This window comes from Paramormyrops kingsleyae, chromosome 23 (assembly GCF_048594095.1).
Source record: "Paramormyrops kingsleyae isolate MSU_618 chromosome 23, PKINGS_0.4, whole genome shotgun sequence".
Taxonomy (NCBI): Eukaryota; Metazoa; Chordata; class Actinopteri; order Osteoglossiformes; family Mormyridae; genus Paramormyrops; species Paramormyrops kingsleyae.
The window spans coordinates 7,422,091-7,438,575 of NC_132819.1; the positions used below are offsets into that span (position 1 = coordinate 7,422,091).

Sequence of the window (16,485 nt, forward strand, 5' to 3'; positions counted from 1 at the left end):
AAGTCAATACAATAGCTGTAACCTATGGTCAAAACCATTCGTCACGTTTTATTGGAAAATCTTAAAGAACAATCTAATTACTGTCTCTTTATTAAATTTTGCGTGAGAGTGAAACAGTAGAAAATTAGCACTATTAATGAATAAACAGAGAAACAATAATTCATTCTTAATAAAATAATTAACAACAACAACAACAATAATAATAATAATAATAATAATGCGCAGAGGTCCATAATTGCATGATTGCTCCAAGACTATCGCAGTATTTCCATAAAAATTACACGACCAGCCCCTTCGTCACCGACCATTTCGTCAGAGGCCACGTTGCGTGTCCGTGACGTCAGCGGACGGCGAGACGTAGCGCTCCGCTAACTCCTCCTCGGCGAGTCGCATTGAACTCAAAAGGGGAACAAAAAGAGGCCCAGCAGCGCCCATCGCTGTCTCTCCGCCTTCTCTGTCGTTGTCACGGGATTTCAATGTACAGCCTGCTCTTTGTAAGTACGCGACGCGCTCATTTTCTTAAGTACATTCCGACGATACTAGCCGAACGAGTAAAATGAATTCGGAGCTAGTCGTGAACTTTAACTAGCTGGTCCGGGGACGGCGGCTAACCAGTCAGTTAGCGTGCAAGCCGTGAATGGTTGGAGTAGGAGCGGCGGCAGCCATTGCTTGTGATACCAATATAAAGGATTTTGTTAGCAGTTTGTTGGTCATTCCGTATTTCTGAAGCTTGACGTTTATTCGCAATGGGCTGTTAAGACACACTTGGTTACTTGTATCCTCTAAACATTGTTTTTTTGGTACAATATAGAGAGTTTGACTTGCGGTGCTGTCCGCACAATGATACTGCCACAGCAGCATAATTGGCTAGCTTGAAGACTGAACTGGGACTTTTGTTCTTCAACAAATGCTAAGTATTCCATATCTCGCAGTCAGATAAGACCTTCTGGCTGCTTTCTTCTTAGACTAGCCCTTTGCCGTGGTGGCTATGTGTAACGGCAGCGTGTGTCGCTGTCTCTCTCCCTTACTGTCCATCATTGCTAATCGTGCTAAAATGCCAATAATCTCCTCAGGCGGCTTCATTGCCCCGTGACATTCGGCACGCGCTGGCTGCCTTTTGTGTCAGTTACTGTCACGCATGTGCCTGTGCTGCTCGCCGTCCTCGTTGCCTTTGTTCTATCTGAGGTCCCCGTGTATGTGACCAGGTAAAGGACGTTTCTACGTCCTATACTGGACCAGTTCAGGGCTGGTTGGGCGCACCCCCAGGGATCTCCCGGATATGACTAGCTGACGGTGTGTGGAAACGGCCGCCTCCTTTTTCCTCCTTTGCGGTTGTGAAACGGTACGGTGCGCTACGTCCCGTAACGCCCGAAGGCGGCGTGCTCCTCCTTGGCTTAACGAGCATCTGTAACCCGTTTTTTCCGGCCTGTCGGTGTGGGACCAAACAGCGCTGTAACACGCGCCGGCGTCTCCGACTCTGGAAGTCGGGGCTTCGACGCTCGCAGCGGCTGCCCTGCACGCCGAGGCCTAGTTAACTCCTTCCCTTGCGAAGCCGATTCGTGAAGGCGTGACTGGGAAGTCCCCCCCCATCACCACCACCACCACAAGTGCCGTCCAAGCTGCTGTCTTGCTTTGAGTGCAAAAGCTGTTATCGCGTCTTGTAATTTGTCACAGCGGCTTTTATCCAGCGAGGCTTATCCGTTTGCGCTGCTGGTTATTTTGCTGAAGAAGATTCAGGTTAAGCCCCTGACTCTAAGGTGTAACAGCTGGCACCTTATGACACTTGTGGCTGCGGTAGCCTTTTGGATACACGTTCTTTAGAGACTGGCTTATCAGTGCACGCGAGGATGATAAAACGCAATACTCGAGTCGTTCTGTACCCTTCCATGGATATGGTACAAATCATCTAATTCGTTTTGGGGAACACAATAATCCGTCTGATCCAAGGCAGCCTAACGTTCCCGCTTGTATCATATTTGAGTTATCTTCAGTTTGGTAGCTGATCGTGTTAAAGTTTGAATAGCTAACGGCGAACATTTACTGCTTTTTAGTAGTTTGAAAAGTAAAGTTTGAAAGACAAGGGGGGGAGAACTTGTAGAAATAATCATTGGAACCCACGGTACATGTATCTGTTCAAGTAGGTTCTAATTTATTGCAATCGAACTGAGCCATGGTGGGACTAGTAGATGGTGGTCTCGTCTTGCATCTGTGGAGGACTGAATGCCCAGATCAAGGAACTATGCATGCATGTTGTAGATGGTTGTCTCAGCTCCAAGGTTTATTGATAGCTATTAGTGTAATTATCTGTGCCATTTAAGAGAGACAAAATTTTACAGTTAAGGCTTGGGATACTATTTTTCCAATGTTACAGTAGAAGTGCACTTGTATTTGAATTTACATGTGGTGTTTTGTTGCTGAACTCAGTGCCAAATGGCCTAGTTTGTATTTGGTAGTACTGAATACACTAAAATCTCACTTTTCTAGTTAACTTGATGCAGTGTCAGATGGCCTTAAGCACTTTCCCCTTTTTGCAATCATTGAGCCACTAATTAAAGAGCCACTTTTCTTTAAACATCTGTAATATAGCATGCATGCTGAATTGCATTTGTCACCTTGTATAGTAGTTTGTACCATATACTTGGGGGTTCTTTGTTTTCTAAACTGCATTTCTAGAGTTTCATGTTGAAGGTTTCTAATCTGTTCATGATCATAAATTATTTCTTCGGAATCTTGCTAGACTAGACATGCTTTCTGGGTGATGTCTAAAGTTTTTTCAGAGCTTTGAGGGGCAGGCTTGTAACAGTTTTGATCGTAAACTGCCACAGCCCTTGAGAGAGTGTGACCAGTATGTGCGAGTGACAGCTGTGTCTGCACTGTGAAAAAAATGAGCCTTGTACCAGGTGACTGGAAGAAGCTCCATGGTTTGTTACCAGACGTGCACTTAGAAAACTATCCAACAGTTGCATGAAGGTGGTGTTGACCTGGATTCTGCTGATGTGGTTTTTCTTCCCCAGTATGCCCCCTCAAATTCTACCCTGGCCTACCATATATTATGTGTATATGTGGGGGGGGGGGGGGGGCTTACAGTAGGGACATGACCTAGGCTGCAAACAATGACTGTCGGACATATTTTTGCTTCTTGTTGATCTGTTCTTTCAGCCACACTTTACTATCTGTATTGTAAATCTATAACAAACAAGATTACAGATTCATGTTTGAATCCATTGTTAGGTGTGCAAGGATGCTGGATGACTTAACGTTTTCAAGTATATGAAGTGCAAAGCATGAGAGCCTCATTTTGAGGAGGCAAGCAAAGTGATAATATCACCCTTTTCCATATCAAAGGTCGGTTTGTATCATGTTGAGGGTTAATCTAATTTCTTACAAAAATCCCATTATGATCAAGTAAGATGGCCAACATTGCGTCATTTTAGTATCTAGTTTGTCTTGTATATCTGTAATCTGTTTTTGTAGAGAGAAGCAGCGTGGTCTCTATGCCCCCTGCAACCTCTATGGTCTATTGTCCTGCTGAGGGTTGTATATTGTCAGGTTTGTGAGAATGTAGAAGGTCAGTCCATTTTGGTAATGAAGGTGAATCACCTGAATGATGTGACATCATGCTGCTTCTTAAGGTATTATGCATCTACCACTTTTTTGTTCCTTTGGCTTCCCCTTCATTGTTGACTCACTAAATAATACATTTACATATTTTGTGATTACCACAGCTCTGCATGAGAAGTGGTAGGCACTTTCCTGCTCCCTTTTGTTTTTATAGCAACACAGAAAGCAGCTATGTAATTATCTCAGATGAGGGTCAGTCAGTCTTAAATGTTTGTTGATGTGGAGTCAAAACAGGCTTTTGATTTGTGGTCCCTCAGGTAATCGGGTCTGGCAGGTTTAGAACTGCTGGCAGTGCATCTTAGTTTGGTGTGAACACCATCTTGTTGATGCCCCTTGTAGATACTCTGACTTTGTTTCGCGTGACTTCCATTGCTCTTTCCATTGCCTCTTCTGACAACAGCCCATCTGATGATTATTGGTTGACTGACCTTGGGCTCAAATGACAAACTGAACTGCACGATTTGAGATAGTTATACAGAACAGTTTAAAATGCTTAATGTTGAGCTTTTGAAACATTCTCATAGCTGAGCAGCATTAGCAGGCTGTCAGAAATGCATATGTATGTGTGAATCGACCTGGTTGTGTGTTTGCATTGAAGCACTGCATCAGTGATACTGTAGATACCTGTTTCAACAAGTGTAGCGATCAAGTAATGCATATTAACTCAGGTCTCAGAAAGACCTTTAGAATCTTGGCCAAGCGTTGCGATGGAAGAATGGCAGACAAGTTTCTCAGGTAGTATTGCTGCCTCACATCAAGTGTTACAAGGTTAGCTCCAGTAGGATGTGTTGCATCTCTGTGCTCATGAACTTATTTTTCCCTTCCACTGTCCCTGGCTTCTGGTTTAGGTGAATTCACTGATAAGGAGAAATTTCTGTTATCATCAGCAGTGGATTGACATCCTTTTGTACGCAAAGGTTCCTGCATTGCATTGAATGTCATATTTTAAATAGAAAATCTAAATGTTGCCTATTAAATGATGTTTGATTTTATCAAGCTTGAGCAGTCCCATGTTTTTGGGAACTACTGGGCTTGTGTTTTAATAAAGCGTGATGTTTCTATGGATATGGTTAGTTTTAAATTACTTTTGATGAGAGATCTGGTCCTGAAACATGCCTTATGTTTCATTGTAGGTAGATTGAGGGGTAAGTCATTTGCTTTTCTAGCTTGAATTTTAACCTGTAAAATTGTTTCCTTGATGCAAATTCACTTGACCCTCCAGTCCCTGTATCAGCATGTCATGAAACAAGATTTTGATCTGCTTTGGAAATGCCTATCATTTGCCATTCTTGCTGAGCTAAGTGTGCCCCTCTTCAACTTGTTGGAGGTTGTTTCCTGCTGTGCTGATGGTTTCTGTTGCTAATGATACCCACAGGCCTGGTGTTGTTCTGCCCCTAATGTCTCCGGAGGATTAAGAGTGATTCAGATCTGTGAGCAGTCTGTGCGCCAGGTGTCTCTGTGGCAACGATGAGGGATTCTAATCCCCTTCTGGAACGGCATGTCGCTGAGCAGAGGCAATGTGCTACTTATGTCCCTGCTCTGGCTGATGTCAGAATTCCCTCTTTCAGGACCACATCATCCTTCATTGATATGGTGGCCATGATCTTTATAGAAATGACTGGTGTTGGGAAAAACTAAGCTTAGCATGTATGTTGTAGAACTCTGATTTAGTGTTTTTATATCACTCTAGGTCATAGAGCCCTTTGCATGTCCTCCTCAGTGATAGCCGCCTTGCACAATTTGCTTTGCAAACATGCTGTTGTGTAAATGAAATGTTAGTCATTCTGGAAACTGACTCACTACTTTCCTGAGGCAAGGACACGTGCGTACAATTGTACGTGGGAGAGCAAGAAGGATGTTGCTGCTTGTTGAGACTTCTCTTGCCATAGAGAGCTCTGGCTCCCGTCCCTAAATACCACAGCATGGCAGGGGTGCTTGGAGTTGGAACTCTCCTCCTATGATTAGGCATTTGGGTAATGTGAGAGAGACAGGAAGTCAGAGGCAGTTGGTTTGGTTGAGTGGAATTGGGGCCAGTGTAAACTCATCCTGTACTCTGCCCTGTTGTAGTTTCCTCTGGCATTACTTCCGATGAAGTCATGCCCTTGTGCTCAGGTGTTGAGCAAATGGACTTTGGGACCAAACTACTGTAATGCGAGGGGTGCTTGTAGCCTGAATGGCATAGAGCCCCCTGAGTATAACTCTGCAGGCTGGCTGGCTCTTGAGCCTGGTTTAAGAGTCTGGCTGTTCAGCCGTTTATGGGATTAAGTATTCCTTCAATTTTTTTAAACGTTAAATTAAATGAACCCTACTTGTGCATATTATGAAAAACAACCACATTATCTCTCACCAGCAGTAACCATGCCTGGTGAGTCTGTATCATCCCAACCCTCTGCAATGTGACCATAAACATCAGCCAGTGCAAACTGGGTCAGTCTGTAGCACAAGGGAGTTGCTGCCTGTTTGATCCAGTCGTCAGCCCATTTTTCGTGGAAATTCTGCTGTGGGGTGGGTGGGAGCATTTGCTGAGCCCCTATCTCCCCCACCCCACACTCTCTGTTCTCTGGGCCAAGGACTTGGCTGGCTGCCACCAGGTCATCCACTTCTGCCTCTTGGTCTAGATGTAGAAGTGTTTTTTTTTTTTTTTCTTCTGCAGGTGGCTTGGAGGTTTTGAAGAACATAGCACCTGAAAGCTTACCTCCACGGAAGAGTTAGTGATTTTACATTCAGTATATTCATGAGTGTGGGATCTGCAGGACTTTCCCTGCAGTGTATTACTGTTCTTTTCATTACTACCTGCCATTCAAGTTGTTTGCATCGCTTCTGAAACTGCTTCTGTTGTATAGCCTCATCCTCAAGTTTCTGTACCTGAGTAATTATTAAATACTCATGCTGGAAGGTGAAGATTAAAAACTACTGTACTGTGTCCTCTTGGTACATGGAGATGTAGTTTTTATTTTCAGTTGCATTTGCATTTGTTATTGCTGTCTCATTGTATTCACCCTTTTAAAAAAAATCCTTGATGCATTTTTTTGGGGGGGTGATATTGAATCCTTTGGGACAGTTTTTCATTTTGAATTGCACTTTATCTCTTGTTTGGGTTTCTTTTGTTCTCTGGGTTTCATGAAAATGCCATTTTTATCATGTTAAATATGACCCTCCCCCATGCCCTGTGCTTATATTTGAGATAGCTGGTATGCCAAAGGTCTTTGGATCTTGTGTGTGTGGTAGTGGTGGATGCATAATCACACCACTCATTAATTTGTTTAATATTATGTATGCAGTGGATTTGTGCCATATGCTTTTATGCAAGTGTGAAGTTTGTGAACATTTTGTTTGACATGTCTCAGTAGGGAAAATATTTAGGTAGGTTGCTGCATATTCTGTTCAGTTTATCAGGCCGTAAATGGCACTATTGGCTTTTTTATTTTTTTATTTTTTAAATACTTCTGAGTGGAGAAGGATTAGCCAATAAGGACATCGGGAAGTAATTGACACCATGCCTCTAAAAATGTGGCCTGTTTGTATCTATGGAATGGTGAGTGCTTTTTAGGAACAGGGCCCCTAGGCTGAATGTGCAGCCTCCCTGTTCTCACAAAAAGTAAACAGTTTTATGCTGTGTTCCACCTTTCATGATTGTCTGTACAGTCAGTCATGTTCTTAGTGTATTTCAGAATGTAAGTGCTTGTGTACATATGATATTTCTGTTTCTGTGTCTTGGGGCACAGTTTTGCACAAGTTCATATACATGGGTTTTTTTGTGAAGAAAGGACACTACTGTGCTGTTAGTTGTTACTTCCTGCAATGACACTGAGAATGGAGACCTAACAGATTATGAATAGCATAGTGTATGATCCTTTTTATCAAGATCAAAAACACTTTTTTTCTTTTTGCTTGAATGGACTTCTTTATATTTCTTGAAGCCTTTGACCTGTATTTTTTATTTTTAAGGCTCCTCAGACAGGTGTTGCTTGGGGTGAATCTGCTGAGAGTGACTGGGCTTTTGCTTTAGGATGGGGTTCATACTTTCTTTTTCAGGAGGGTGCTGTGGATTCTCTGGGGGCAGAAGCTGTCTGGGTCCGGGGTGTGTGCTCTTTCTGACAAGCATGTGAAACGCGTGGGACCGTGAAAGCGGTGCCAGTGGTTTGAAGTTTTGCTCTGTCGTTATCCTCAAATTGTGCCTGCTTTTGACACTTCGCTGCAGTTCAGGGAGTTCAGCTCCCGGCGAGCTGCATGTAAAGGTGGCCGGCTGCACACTGGGGCTGTTCTCGGTCCTTGATGGGTGGCTTCGGAGAAGGTGTTACCACAAAGACAGTTTACGGGGTGTAGTGACTGGAAAATATCACATCTCAAGCTGGTGTGATTGTTTCACTTTATGCTGGTATTCGGTGCTTCTGCTTCTGTGAAAGTACCTCGTGCACAGCCTTGTGGTAATGAGGTTGCCCTGTGTAATTGCAACACCTCTGTATTTACAGTACTTGACGTATTTGTCCGACAGTAAAAGTGAAGTTGCAGCTTTTTTTAGCTTTGAAGCCGCTACATCCCATAGTTGCATGTATTGCACACCTTGGTCCTGCACTCAATTTGTCTCCACCCCCAACTCAGGGTTCCATACTGATGCTTCCTGGTGCAATGAGTTTGAATTTTGTTTACCCCTCTAACCCAGTGTTTTCCAATCCGGTCCTTCATGAGTCAGACAGTCCACATTTTTTGCTGGGAGGGAGCAAAAATGTGGACTGTCTGACAGAGAGCTTGGAGCAAACAAAAACGTGGCCCGGCTGTGGGTCCCCCAGCACCAGATTGGAAAACACTGATCTAATGTGTTGCCTCTCTTCTCATTCTTGCAGAGTTACTGTGTTGATTTTGGCCGCCCATTTATGGCGTTTGTGAGTGTCAGCGGAGACTTCTGCCAGGCACAGCACGTCGCCTCTGCGGACGAGTGAACCATCGGCCCCAAGGAGGACTACGCCACCCAGAAGCCTCCCTGAAGACCAGCACCCTTGGATTGTAGCTGCTTTCTCCCACTGCCCTCCCTGGATTCACACGTTGTCCTTGGCCAGAACTACTTCTCCCCTGTCCCCAGATCAGGCATTAAATACGACCAATACAAAGTTTACTGCCTGCCTTTTCTGTCATCAGCCAATCTGAACACCTCTCCTGAATGGGGTAATCTGCTGCAATAATCTGATTGGATGATTGAAGGATTGACCCCTACCCCCTCCCTGTTTTATCCGTGGAGTATTGTGGAATTTTAATTTCCTTTTTTAACCTTTTGAGTTCCTTTAGCGGTCTAGTCCAAATACCCAAATTTTCCCGACTTGTATGTTTTTTTTTTTTTTTTTTTTTGTTTTGTTTAAAGTCTACTAGGAGTCCTTAAACATCTGAGCCAAAGTCTCCCTTTTTAGACATTTTATTTATTTTTATATATACGTATATTTTTAAGACTTCTCGCCAACATGAACCGCCCTGCCGCCGTCGAGATCTCCTATGAGTGCATGAGGTTTCTCATCACCCACAACCCAACCAATGCCACACTCAACAAATTCACTGAGGTGCGTCCAGCAAGAGTCGCCATACATTAACCACAGTGGTTGGGGCTTTGGCATGAAGTGTTCAGTTGTGCGAAAAAGAAAAGGTCACATGACATTTGAGTCTCACCCCCCAACCCCTCTTTCCTTGCTACCCAATTTAGGAACTGAAAAAATTTGAGGTGAACACCCTGGTTCGGGTCTGTGAGGCCACCTATGACAAGGGCCCTGTGGAAAAAGAAGGGATTGAAGTCCTGGTAAGGCCGTTTTCCCTGTATGTTTGTGCTTGTTTTCTAGAGCATTGGGTTATGCGAGTCTTGACTTTTAGGTCTTTAGGATTAACGGGTGAAGAGTAAATGCGTCGGTGCCATGCTCAGCAGACTGGGCTGAGATATTGAACATGGGGAGACATCTTTAGCCCACATTCTCTCTAAAACCCCACTTCTGTGATCCTGCCTACGTTCTCACACAGCAGTGAAGCCGAGAAGGAACTTCAGAGCAGTGTTATGGTGTATGTTCGTTACAAGCCATTCAACCAATCGAAACTGTGATCCATGCATGGATGCATGACATTACTAATAGATGCTGGGAGAGTGTTTGGCTTGGTGCCGATATGTGTCAGACATGCTTAGAGGTGTAAGATGGCAATTTTTCCATCATGATCCTGATCAGAGTCTAGATGATTTTCCTTCAGATGTTCCCAAAATGAACACACTCTGCTCATTTAATGTGCCGCAGCTGTGTTTTGTGTTAGTAATGAAGGGGTGTTTTACTAAACTTAATGTCCATTTGAAACACACCTAATTCTAATTTCATTGTGATTCAACAACTAAAGGCAAAATTAAGATGCCAAAAATTGATTAGATGCAGCTAATTATTTTTCTTTTAATGTTCTTTCAAATGAAGTCAAGTAATCTTAGCAAAAATTATTCAGTGTAAATTAGAGATGCGCTGATCCAGACCTATTTGACGGATCGGGTATCGGCCATGCGTGACCGATCCACGTCCTATACTTATTTATTTTTTGGCAATCTCTAAAAAGATGGCTCCTATTTCGTGTTAAATCTATTTGTATCAATCGCACAATAGCTCTTTCCCATTTTACATGTGTGTTTTTGCTGTATTCAAATCGAACGCTAACGCTTTTTTGCTACTCGGTGGGTGAGTACAGTGACTTCCGCCAGCTGTGACGTCATATGCATGCCCTTCGCAATACGAGGGGCGTAAGGAGACGTGACGATCTGGGAGTATTTTACGCTTTTAACAGAAACCAGTAGCACAGTGATTTGTAATCTTTGTAAAATAAAGTTTTGAGAGGTGGGAATAGCATTTAATGGACGATCTCGCTTCAAGCGCACGCAACTCTGCGAGACAAAATAAAGCAATGGGTGATTTGGGAGTCGCTAACCTGGACTGTCTTGCGAACTCACTGCAGCTTGTGGTATAAGAGGGGAATCGGATCGGAACTGAAAAAATGTGGATCGGCCCATCCCTAGTGTAAATTCCACCTCCAGTACCCTGAGTGCAGAAACACATGAATGTATCATCGTGGCCAGAATGTGTCCATATTAATCTAGCCATAAGCTCAGCTGAATTAAACTCCAAATACTCAAGACCAGTAGCCTGTACTACGAACCGGGGTTACTGGCGTAACTTGTCGGATTTAAGATACCACAGTTTAAATGGGCTTAATATTCATTCGGTTACAATTTGCCCAGACTACCTTAAATCCGACAAGTTGCCCTGATAAGCCAGTAGCCCCGGTTCGTAGTACAGACCACAGGACTGTGAGTAGCCTGTTTGTCACCACTGTTAACCGACACGCTGTGCTGTGGAAACCTGTGAGTTTGTCTTTCTGGAGGTTTCAAAGCGGATTATAAAGATGGAACGCTGAGAATTTATCACTAATTGTTAATGTACTGGCGTTTTAACGTGCTTTACAAAATTCCTGCATCATGGATTGTACGTCTCTTCCAAGAAAAGGTATTGCTTCTTTCCACCGCAAAGTCTGAACTTCTGTTGCTTGAGATCCCTGCCGACTTCCGGGTCACTCGAGGACAGCGACCGTCCATTCTGTTTTTCTTGGCTGCCGTCCTGAACTCGCACCTCACAAGGAGGCACTGACCTACATAAGCGAGACTCTGTGCCCTGGCCCAAGTGTCGCTGCCCCTCCGTTCTCCTCCAGCCTTTTCTGTAAAGCGGAGTGTCATGCACGTGAAACGAAAGAGGGTGCCCTCAACGCTTTATGAATTTTTTTACAAATTAATGGATGTGCACATGCTGGGTTTTTACTCCCACCTGTAATTTTTATTTTGTTTTTTAATTGGTTCCCTGAATAGTCGATGTAACCCATAGTGTTATATCCTTCATATCTCTGCTCCCTGCACCTCCCCCACCACCACAGCACTGGTTACTTGGCCGGTTCCTGCCCTCCTCCTTGCTGGGTGTCACTGCGGAGTGACAGCGTGGTGTCATGGTTAGTTAATGGTCCAGGGTTGCTTCACTGTAAGCTCATCAAAGTGCTGCTTTATAGAGGCAGTATAAGGACAGAATGTCTGGCTGTTAAGGCCTTTTCTGCCTACACTGCAGCTTTAATTTCACGTGCAGGATCTTGGTTAGTGGGCACACACCTTCACTTTTTTGTTTTATGAACATTCTGAACAGTAAGTGAAATGTTCTGCAGTGCTGTTCTGAAATTCATTATGGCATGTCTTATGCAGTGCATCTTCTGAGGGAGAATAAGCAGAGGTGGAAATTTCAGGTCCAGAAAGTACAAATCCAGACCAGGATTTAGTTTCAACCAACCAGTTGAGCATAGAGTCACACGGTACTCCACTGGTTGGTTGAAACAAAATCCTGGTCTGGATTTGTACTTTCTGGACCTGAAATTTCCACCTCTGAGAATAAGTGATTCTGGGGAGTTTAGGAGGACTTGTTACTGTTTGAAAATGGTCTTAATTATGAACACAGGGTGGCTTTTGTTGCTCGTGGACTTCTATCTAGGAGAGATGGCTTAAGTGTCCTGACCAAGGCTGGAATGTGGCCTAACCTCAAGTTGGAGGTCATTCAAAGAGCCTGCTTATTTACCGTAGTGACATAAGCATGGACACAGTGTCTCAGTCTCTCTCCGCAGCCGCACCTTCATGTAGGTAAATATGCCGGCAGAGTGAACAGGATTACTGTTGTGCACCTATACAAAGTGGGCTCACATTGTGCTGCGATGTTACTGGTTACGGTCCTGTTCCTTTAACTGTTCTGTAAGCGCAGATGTCCAATCAGGGTGAGTTCAGCTCCCTCCCCGCAATGAACTTTGACTTGTGGCATTGTAGCAGTTTCACTAAGACCTGGTCCTCAAAGGCACTCTTGGGTATGTCAGGTTATTTGAATTAGTTTATCTATCATGAAGTGCTGGGTATGTTTTGATGTTTGCCTTTTTACTGGGTGTGTGCGTGCCTTTGAGGTGTACAGCTCTTTATATGTATACTCAAAGCCTGGGGAGCTTTGGGAAGTTAGCCTCTACTACAGGTAAACAGCTGACAATGGGTATTCCAGGAATCCTGTTTGTCTAGAGCCTTCCTTACCATTCCATTAAAATCTGCATGAAGTCGGTGGCTACATTTCCTGGTTAGACATGGGTGTTGCTGGTTGGGATCCTTCTAGAGCAGGGCTATTCAACTCTAGGTCCTCAAGCGCCGAGCCCTGCTGGTTTTCCAGCCTTCCTTCACCTGTGAGCCAGGTGTGAAGCCTCTGAACAATCAGAATCAGTAATTATTAAACTAACTACCTGGGAGAACTGAAAACAAGGCCTGTATTTGGAATTGAGGACCTGAATTGAATATCCCTGCTCTAGACCATCACTGTCTGGTTGATTTCCATCACTGTCCTTTGTATTTGTATTGGGCAAATGTGGCCATCACATTAAGTGATGAATGTCAAGTACAAAAATGATGGCAATACTACAAAACCAGTGTCTCTCAATTATGCAAATTGTTACTCCCGCGATTCTTTTATTCAGATGGCAACATTGCTTGCTTTCCTCCATTTCTTGCTTTGCCATGTCGGTCTTTATCTTACTCTCCCTCCTGGAGGTCTGTGTCAGTCTGGCACGAGACCAGAAACCTCTTCCTCAATCCCCAGTGTGGCTGGGTGCCCAAGTCAGACCCGTGAGAAAAGAGATGTCAACATTGCACAAGGCAATACAGCTTGTGACTTCCAGGGCCAGACCCCCAGGGCTGCAGCCTGCAGTGTTAGCCTGTCACTGCATGTCACCCACTATCCTCGGGGCCTGTGGAGATTATGGCTTAGTTCTTGTTTAGTGACAAACCAAAATGATTGACTTGCAGATGAACCCAGATGTCTTTGGGGAACATTCTGAAGGAGGTGCTGATCCTTTTATTTCTCTCTTCCCTCCTTCATCTGTTTCACTTCTTATTCAAATTGTCATGATACTTCATGCTACAAATCTTTGTGGAACACCTCACTATGAACATGCACTTTGATAACCCTTTCACCAGCCTACTGTTACCTGACCTCGGGTGATTACCCCCATTGGCTGGATAACACTGGAAAATGGTGGCAACCATTTCTGCAAAGAATGATTGCTTCACTAATGGTACAGTCCTGCTTGGTTGGGAATCCCTGTAATCTTTCCCCTAGATTTGAAGTTTTAGTCACGTTTTTAAACGTCTTGTGAAATTGCTCAATTGGGTAGCACATTCTTTTTATAGTGTGTATTTTATTAGTCTTATTTGTAACCATATTGAAGCATTTGTCATTTTATTATATGGGAATTTCTCTTTTCAGTGCCCTGAAATATAATTTTTCTTTTCTAGGATTGGCCCTTTGATGATGGTGCCCCTCCCCCAACCCAGGTTGTTGATGATTGGCTGAACTTGCTGAAGGTTAAGTTCCGTGAAGAGCCAGGATGTTGCATTGCTGTGCACTGTGTTGCAGGACTAGGCCGGTATGTACAGCAATTGTACCAGGTGGAGGGAAGTCAGGTGTTTGGGATGACTGTCCCCTGTAGAATGGTGGAAGGTGAATGTGCTTGCATGCTCCCTAAGACTGAAAGTCACAGCATTGAATACCTGACTGCCATGTGGATAGCTGTAAATAATCTAAAATAGGTGTTTATAAAAAAAAAGTGAGATGGCTTTCAGAAATGGCTTTTTAATGTCAGATACATCTGAAGATGTTTCATGATTTTGGCCTTCCCTTTGTGACATTAGTGTCCAATATAAAGTAGTGTACACAAGGGGAACTGCAGGCTGACAGTATTTCAGCAATTTTTTAGTCGCAGCAGGATGGTAGTTAACTAAAATAATCCATTTCTTCATCATATGAAACTACTATTGAATCCTCTTAGCTGCCAGATTTTCTTATTTGTCAATGTATAATATGAATTTTCCCATTAATCCAGTTTATGGGACATTTATGGAGTGTTATAACATGCACTTCCTCTTTTCTCATGGATGTCAAGCTTATTTTTATCTGAGGGGCCTGTAGGGTAACTGAGCTTGCTCATATGACAAGCAGGAATGCTGAGCCAAACTCCAACCCACATTCTTGATCTTCACCTCCCTTTATTTTTTTTTCAGTGCACCTGTTTTGGTGGCTCTGGCCTTAATTGAGTGTGGGATGAAGTACGAGGACGCTGTGCAGTTCATCCGACAGTAAGTGGATCTGGCTCTGGTGCAAAAAGATTCACGCACTTGTGAATGAATTTTAAATGACCCGCTCGCTCCTCTTCTGTTTTTAGGAAGCGACGTGGAGCCTTCAACTCCAAACAACTGCTTTACCTCGAGAAATACCGGCCCAAGATGCGTCTCAAGTTCAAGGAAACCAACGGCCACAACTGCTGCATTCAGTAGGGTGGTCCTCAGCAACTAGGGAGCAATGCAAAAGGAAAAACTGCAACTGTAATTATTAAAGTGATGATTCTCATGGCAGTCGATTACAGGGAACAAAGGTCGGTTTTGTTTTTTGTTTTAATATATGGATTCACCAGCTGAATGAGAAGCTGAAAGCACAAGGAAGGCCCTTTCTGCTTGCCCTAATGTCTAATTGTGGGCAAGAGCCTGACACAGGTTCTGCCTGGTAAACAGTGTAATCATGGGAGGGTTTTTTTGTTAAACTTTGTATACTTAAAATGAACAATGGTATAGATATTTCAAATGTAATAGCATCTTTATAAATTTATATTTATGTAACTATAAATATAAATTATATCAGTGATCCAAACGAATGGATTGAATGCCCCATGTTTTCTGTTAACATGGAAACTTACATATTATGTTTTTTTTTTTGTTTTTTTTTTTTTTAACTGAAAGTAACTTGATCTCATGCAGTATGTTATATATTTTTCCCCTAGGGTTTATATATGGTCTGTTTTTTACCAGGCATGGCACCTCTTGTCCTGGTTTTTTGGGGGACTGTCCCACCCCCTCCCCTTTATTTGATGCCCCTGTCTACCTTGGAAAGGCTTCCCTTTGCCGCTGCCCCACAGAGCTTCTCTGTTCCTCACAGGAAGACACCTGGCACTCTTAGCTTCTTATTCATCACTGCATCACAGTTCCTGTGGGGGTTTGCAATAGGACATATTTGCAACTATGCTGTGCCACCCCCCCCCCCCCCCCCCCCACCCCCCAATAACATGTGTGTGGTGTCTAAGGGTCTAATAGCTGGGAAGGGGGATGGTGGAGAATCTACTATAGACCTATACATTTTTCTCCCTTTTTAAAACATCCCCCAATTCTTATTGCTTTTAAATTTTGAAATAAAATGAACTTTTCTGCTTTTAAAATGTGCTTGGGTTGACAGAAATGTCTGTTCTTGGCCACCTGATATCAGAAAATGATACATAATCTCTTATCCTGGAAGAATATTTTTGGGCAGTGCTTTTCATCACAAAAATGGACATGCTCTGGTCATTTAAAAACCCTTATGCTGTGTGTGTGTGTGTCTGTGTGTCTGTGTGTGTGTGTCTGTGTGTGTCACATATATATATATAAAATGTTGTGGGGACCAAATGTCCCTACAATGTCATAGAAACCTGTTATCTTGATGTTGTGGGGACATTTTTTTTTTTTCTTCATCTCCATGAGGGGAAACTTTTTTTTTTTACGTCTTACTGCAATCAAAAATCTAAATGTCAAGTCTGGTTACTCATGATTTAAGCTTAGGACTGGGTAGGGGTTAAGGTTGTCATTGCTGGGATTAACGTTTTTCCAATACAAAGGAATGGACGGTCCTCAAAAAGGTGTGCGTGTGTGCATATACATATTTTCTTTTTCAGTTTTTTAAAAGTGCATTATGCTTGACTTGAAGGGACTGAAGCCTT

The 16,485-nt window shown here is 43.3% G+C and overlaps 1 protein-coding gene across 2 annotated transcripts; it reads left to right on the top strand.

The window, feature by feature from the left end:
• Positions 1-355: 355 nt before the first annotated feature.
• On the top strand, positions 356-15,952 carry ptp4a2b (protein tyrosine phosphatase 4A2b). Of its 2 annotated transcripts, XM_023832086.2 has the most exons (7): positions 356-494; positions 8,466-8,784; positions 9,062-9,170; positions 9,311-9,403; positions 13,979-14,109; positions 14,744-14,818; positions 14,905-15,952. In XM_023832086.2, the coding sequence occupies exons 2-7, from the start codon at positions 8,780-8,782 to the stop codon at positions 15,014-15,016; spliced, it is 525 nt and encodes a 174-aa protein (XP_023687854.1). In that variant the 5' UTR covers positions 356-494; positions 8,466-8,779; the 3' UTR covers positions 15,017-15,952. The 2 variants fall into 2 exon arrangements, with proteins under 2 accessions (XP_023687854.1, XP_023687855.1); XM_023832087.2 differs by having other exon boundaries at positions 8,466-9,170.
• The last annotated feature ends 533 nt before the right edge of the window (positions 15,953-16,485 follow it).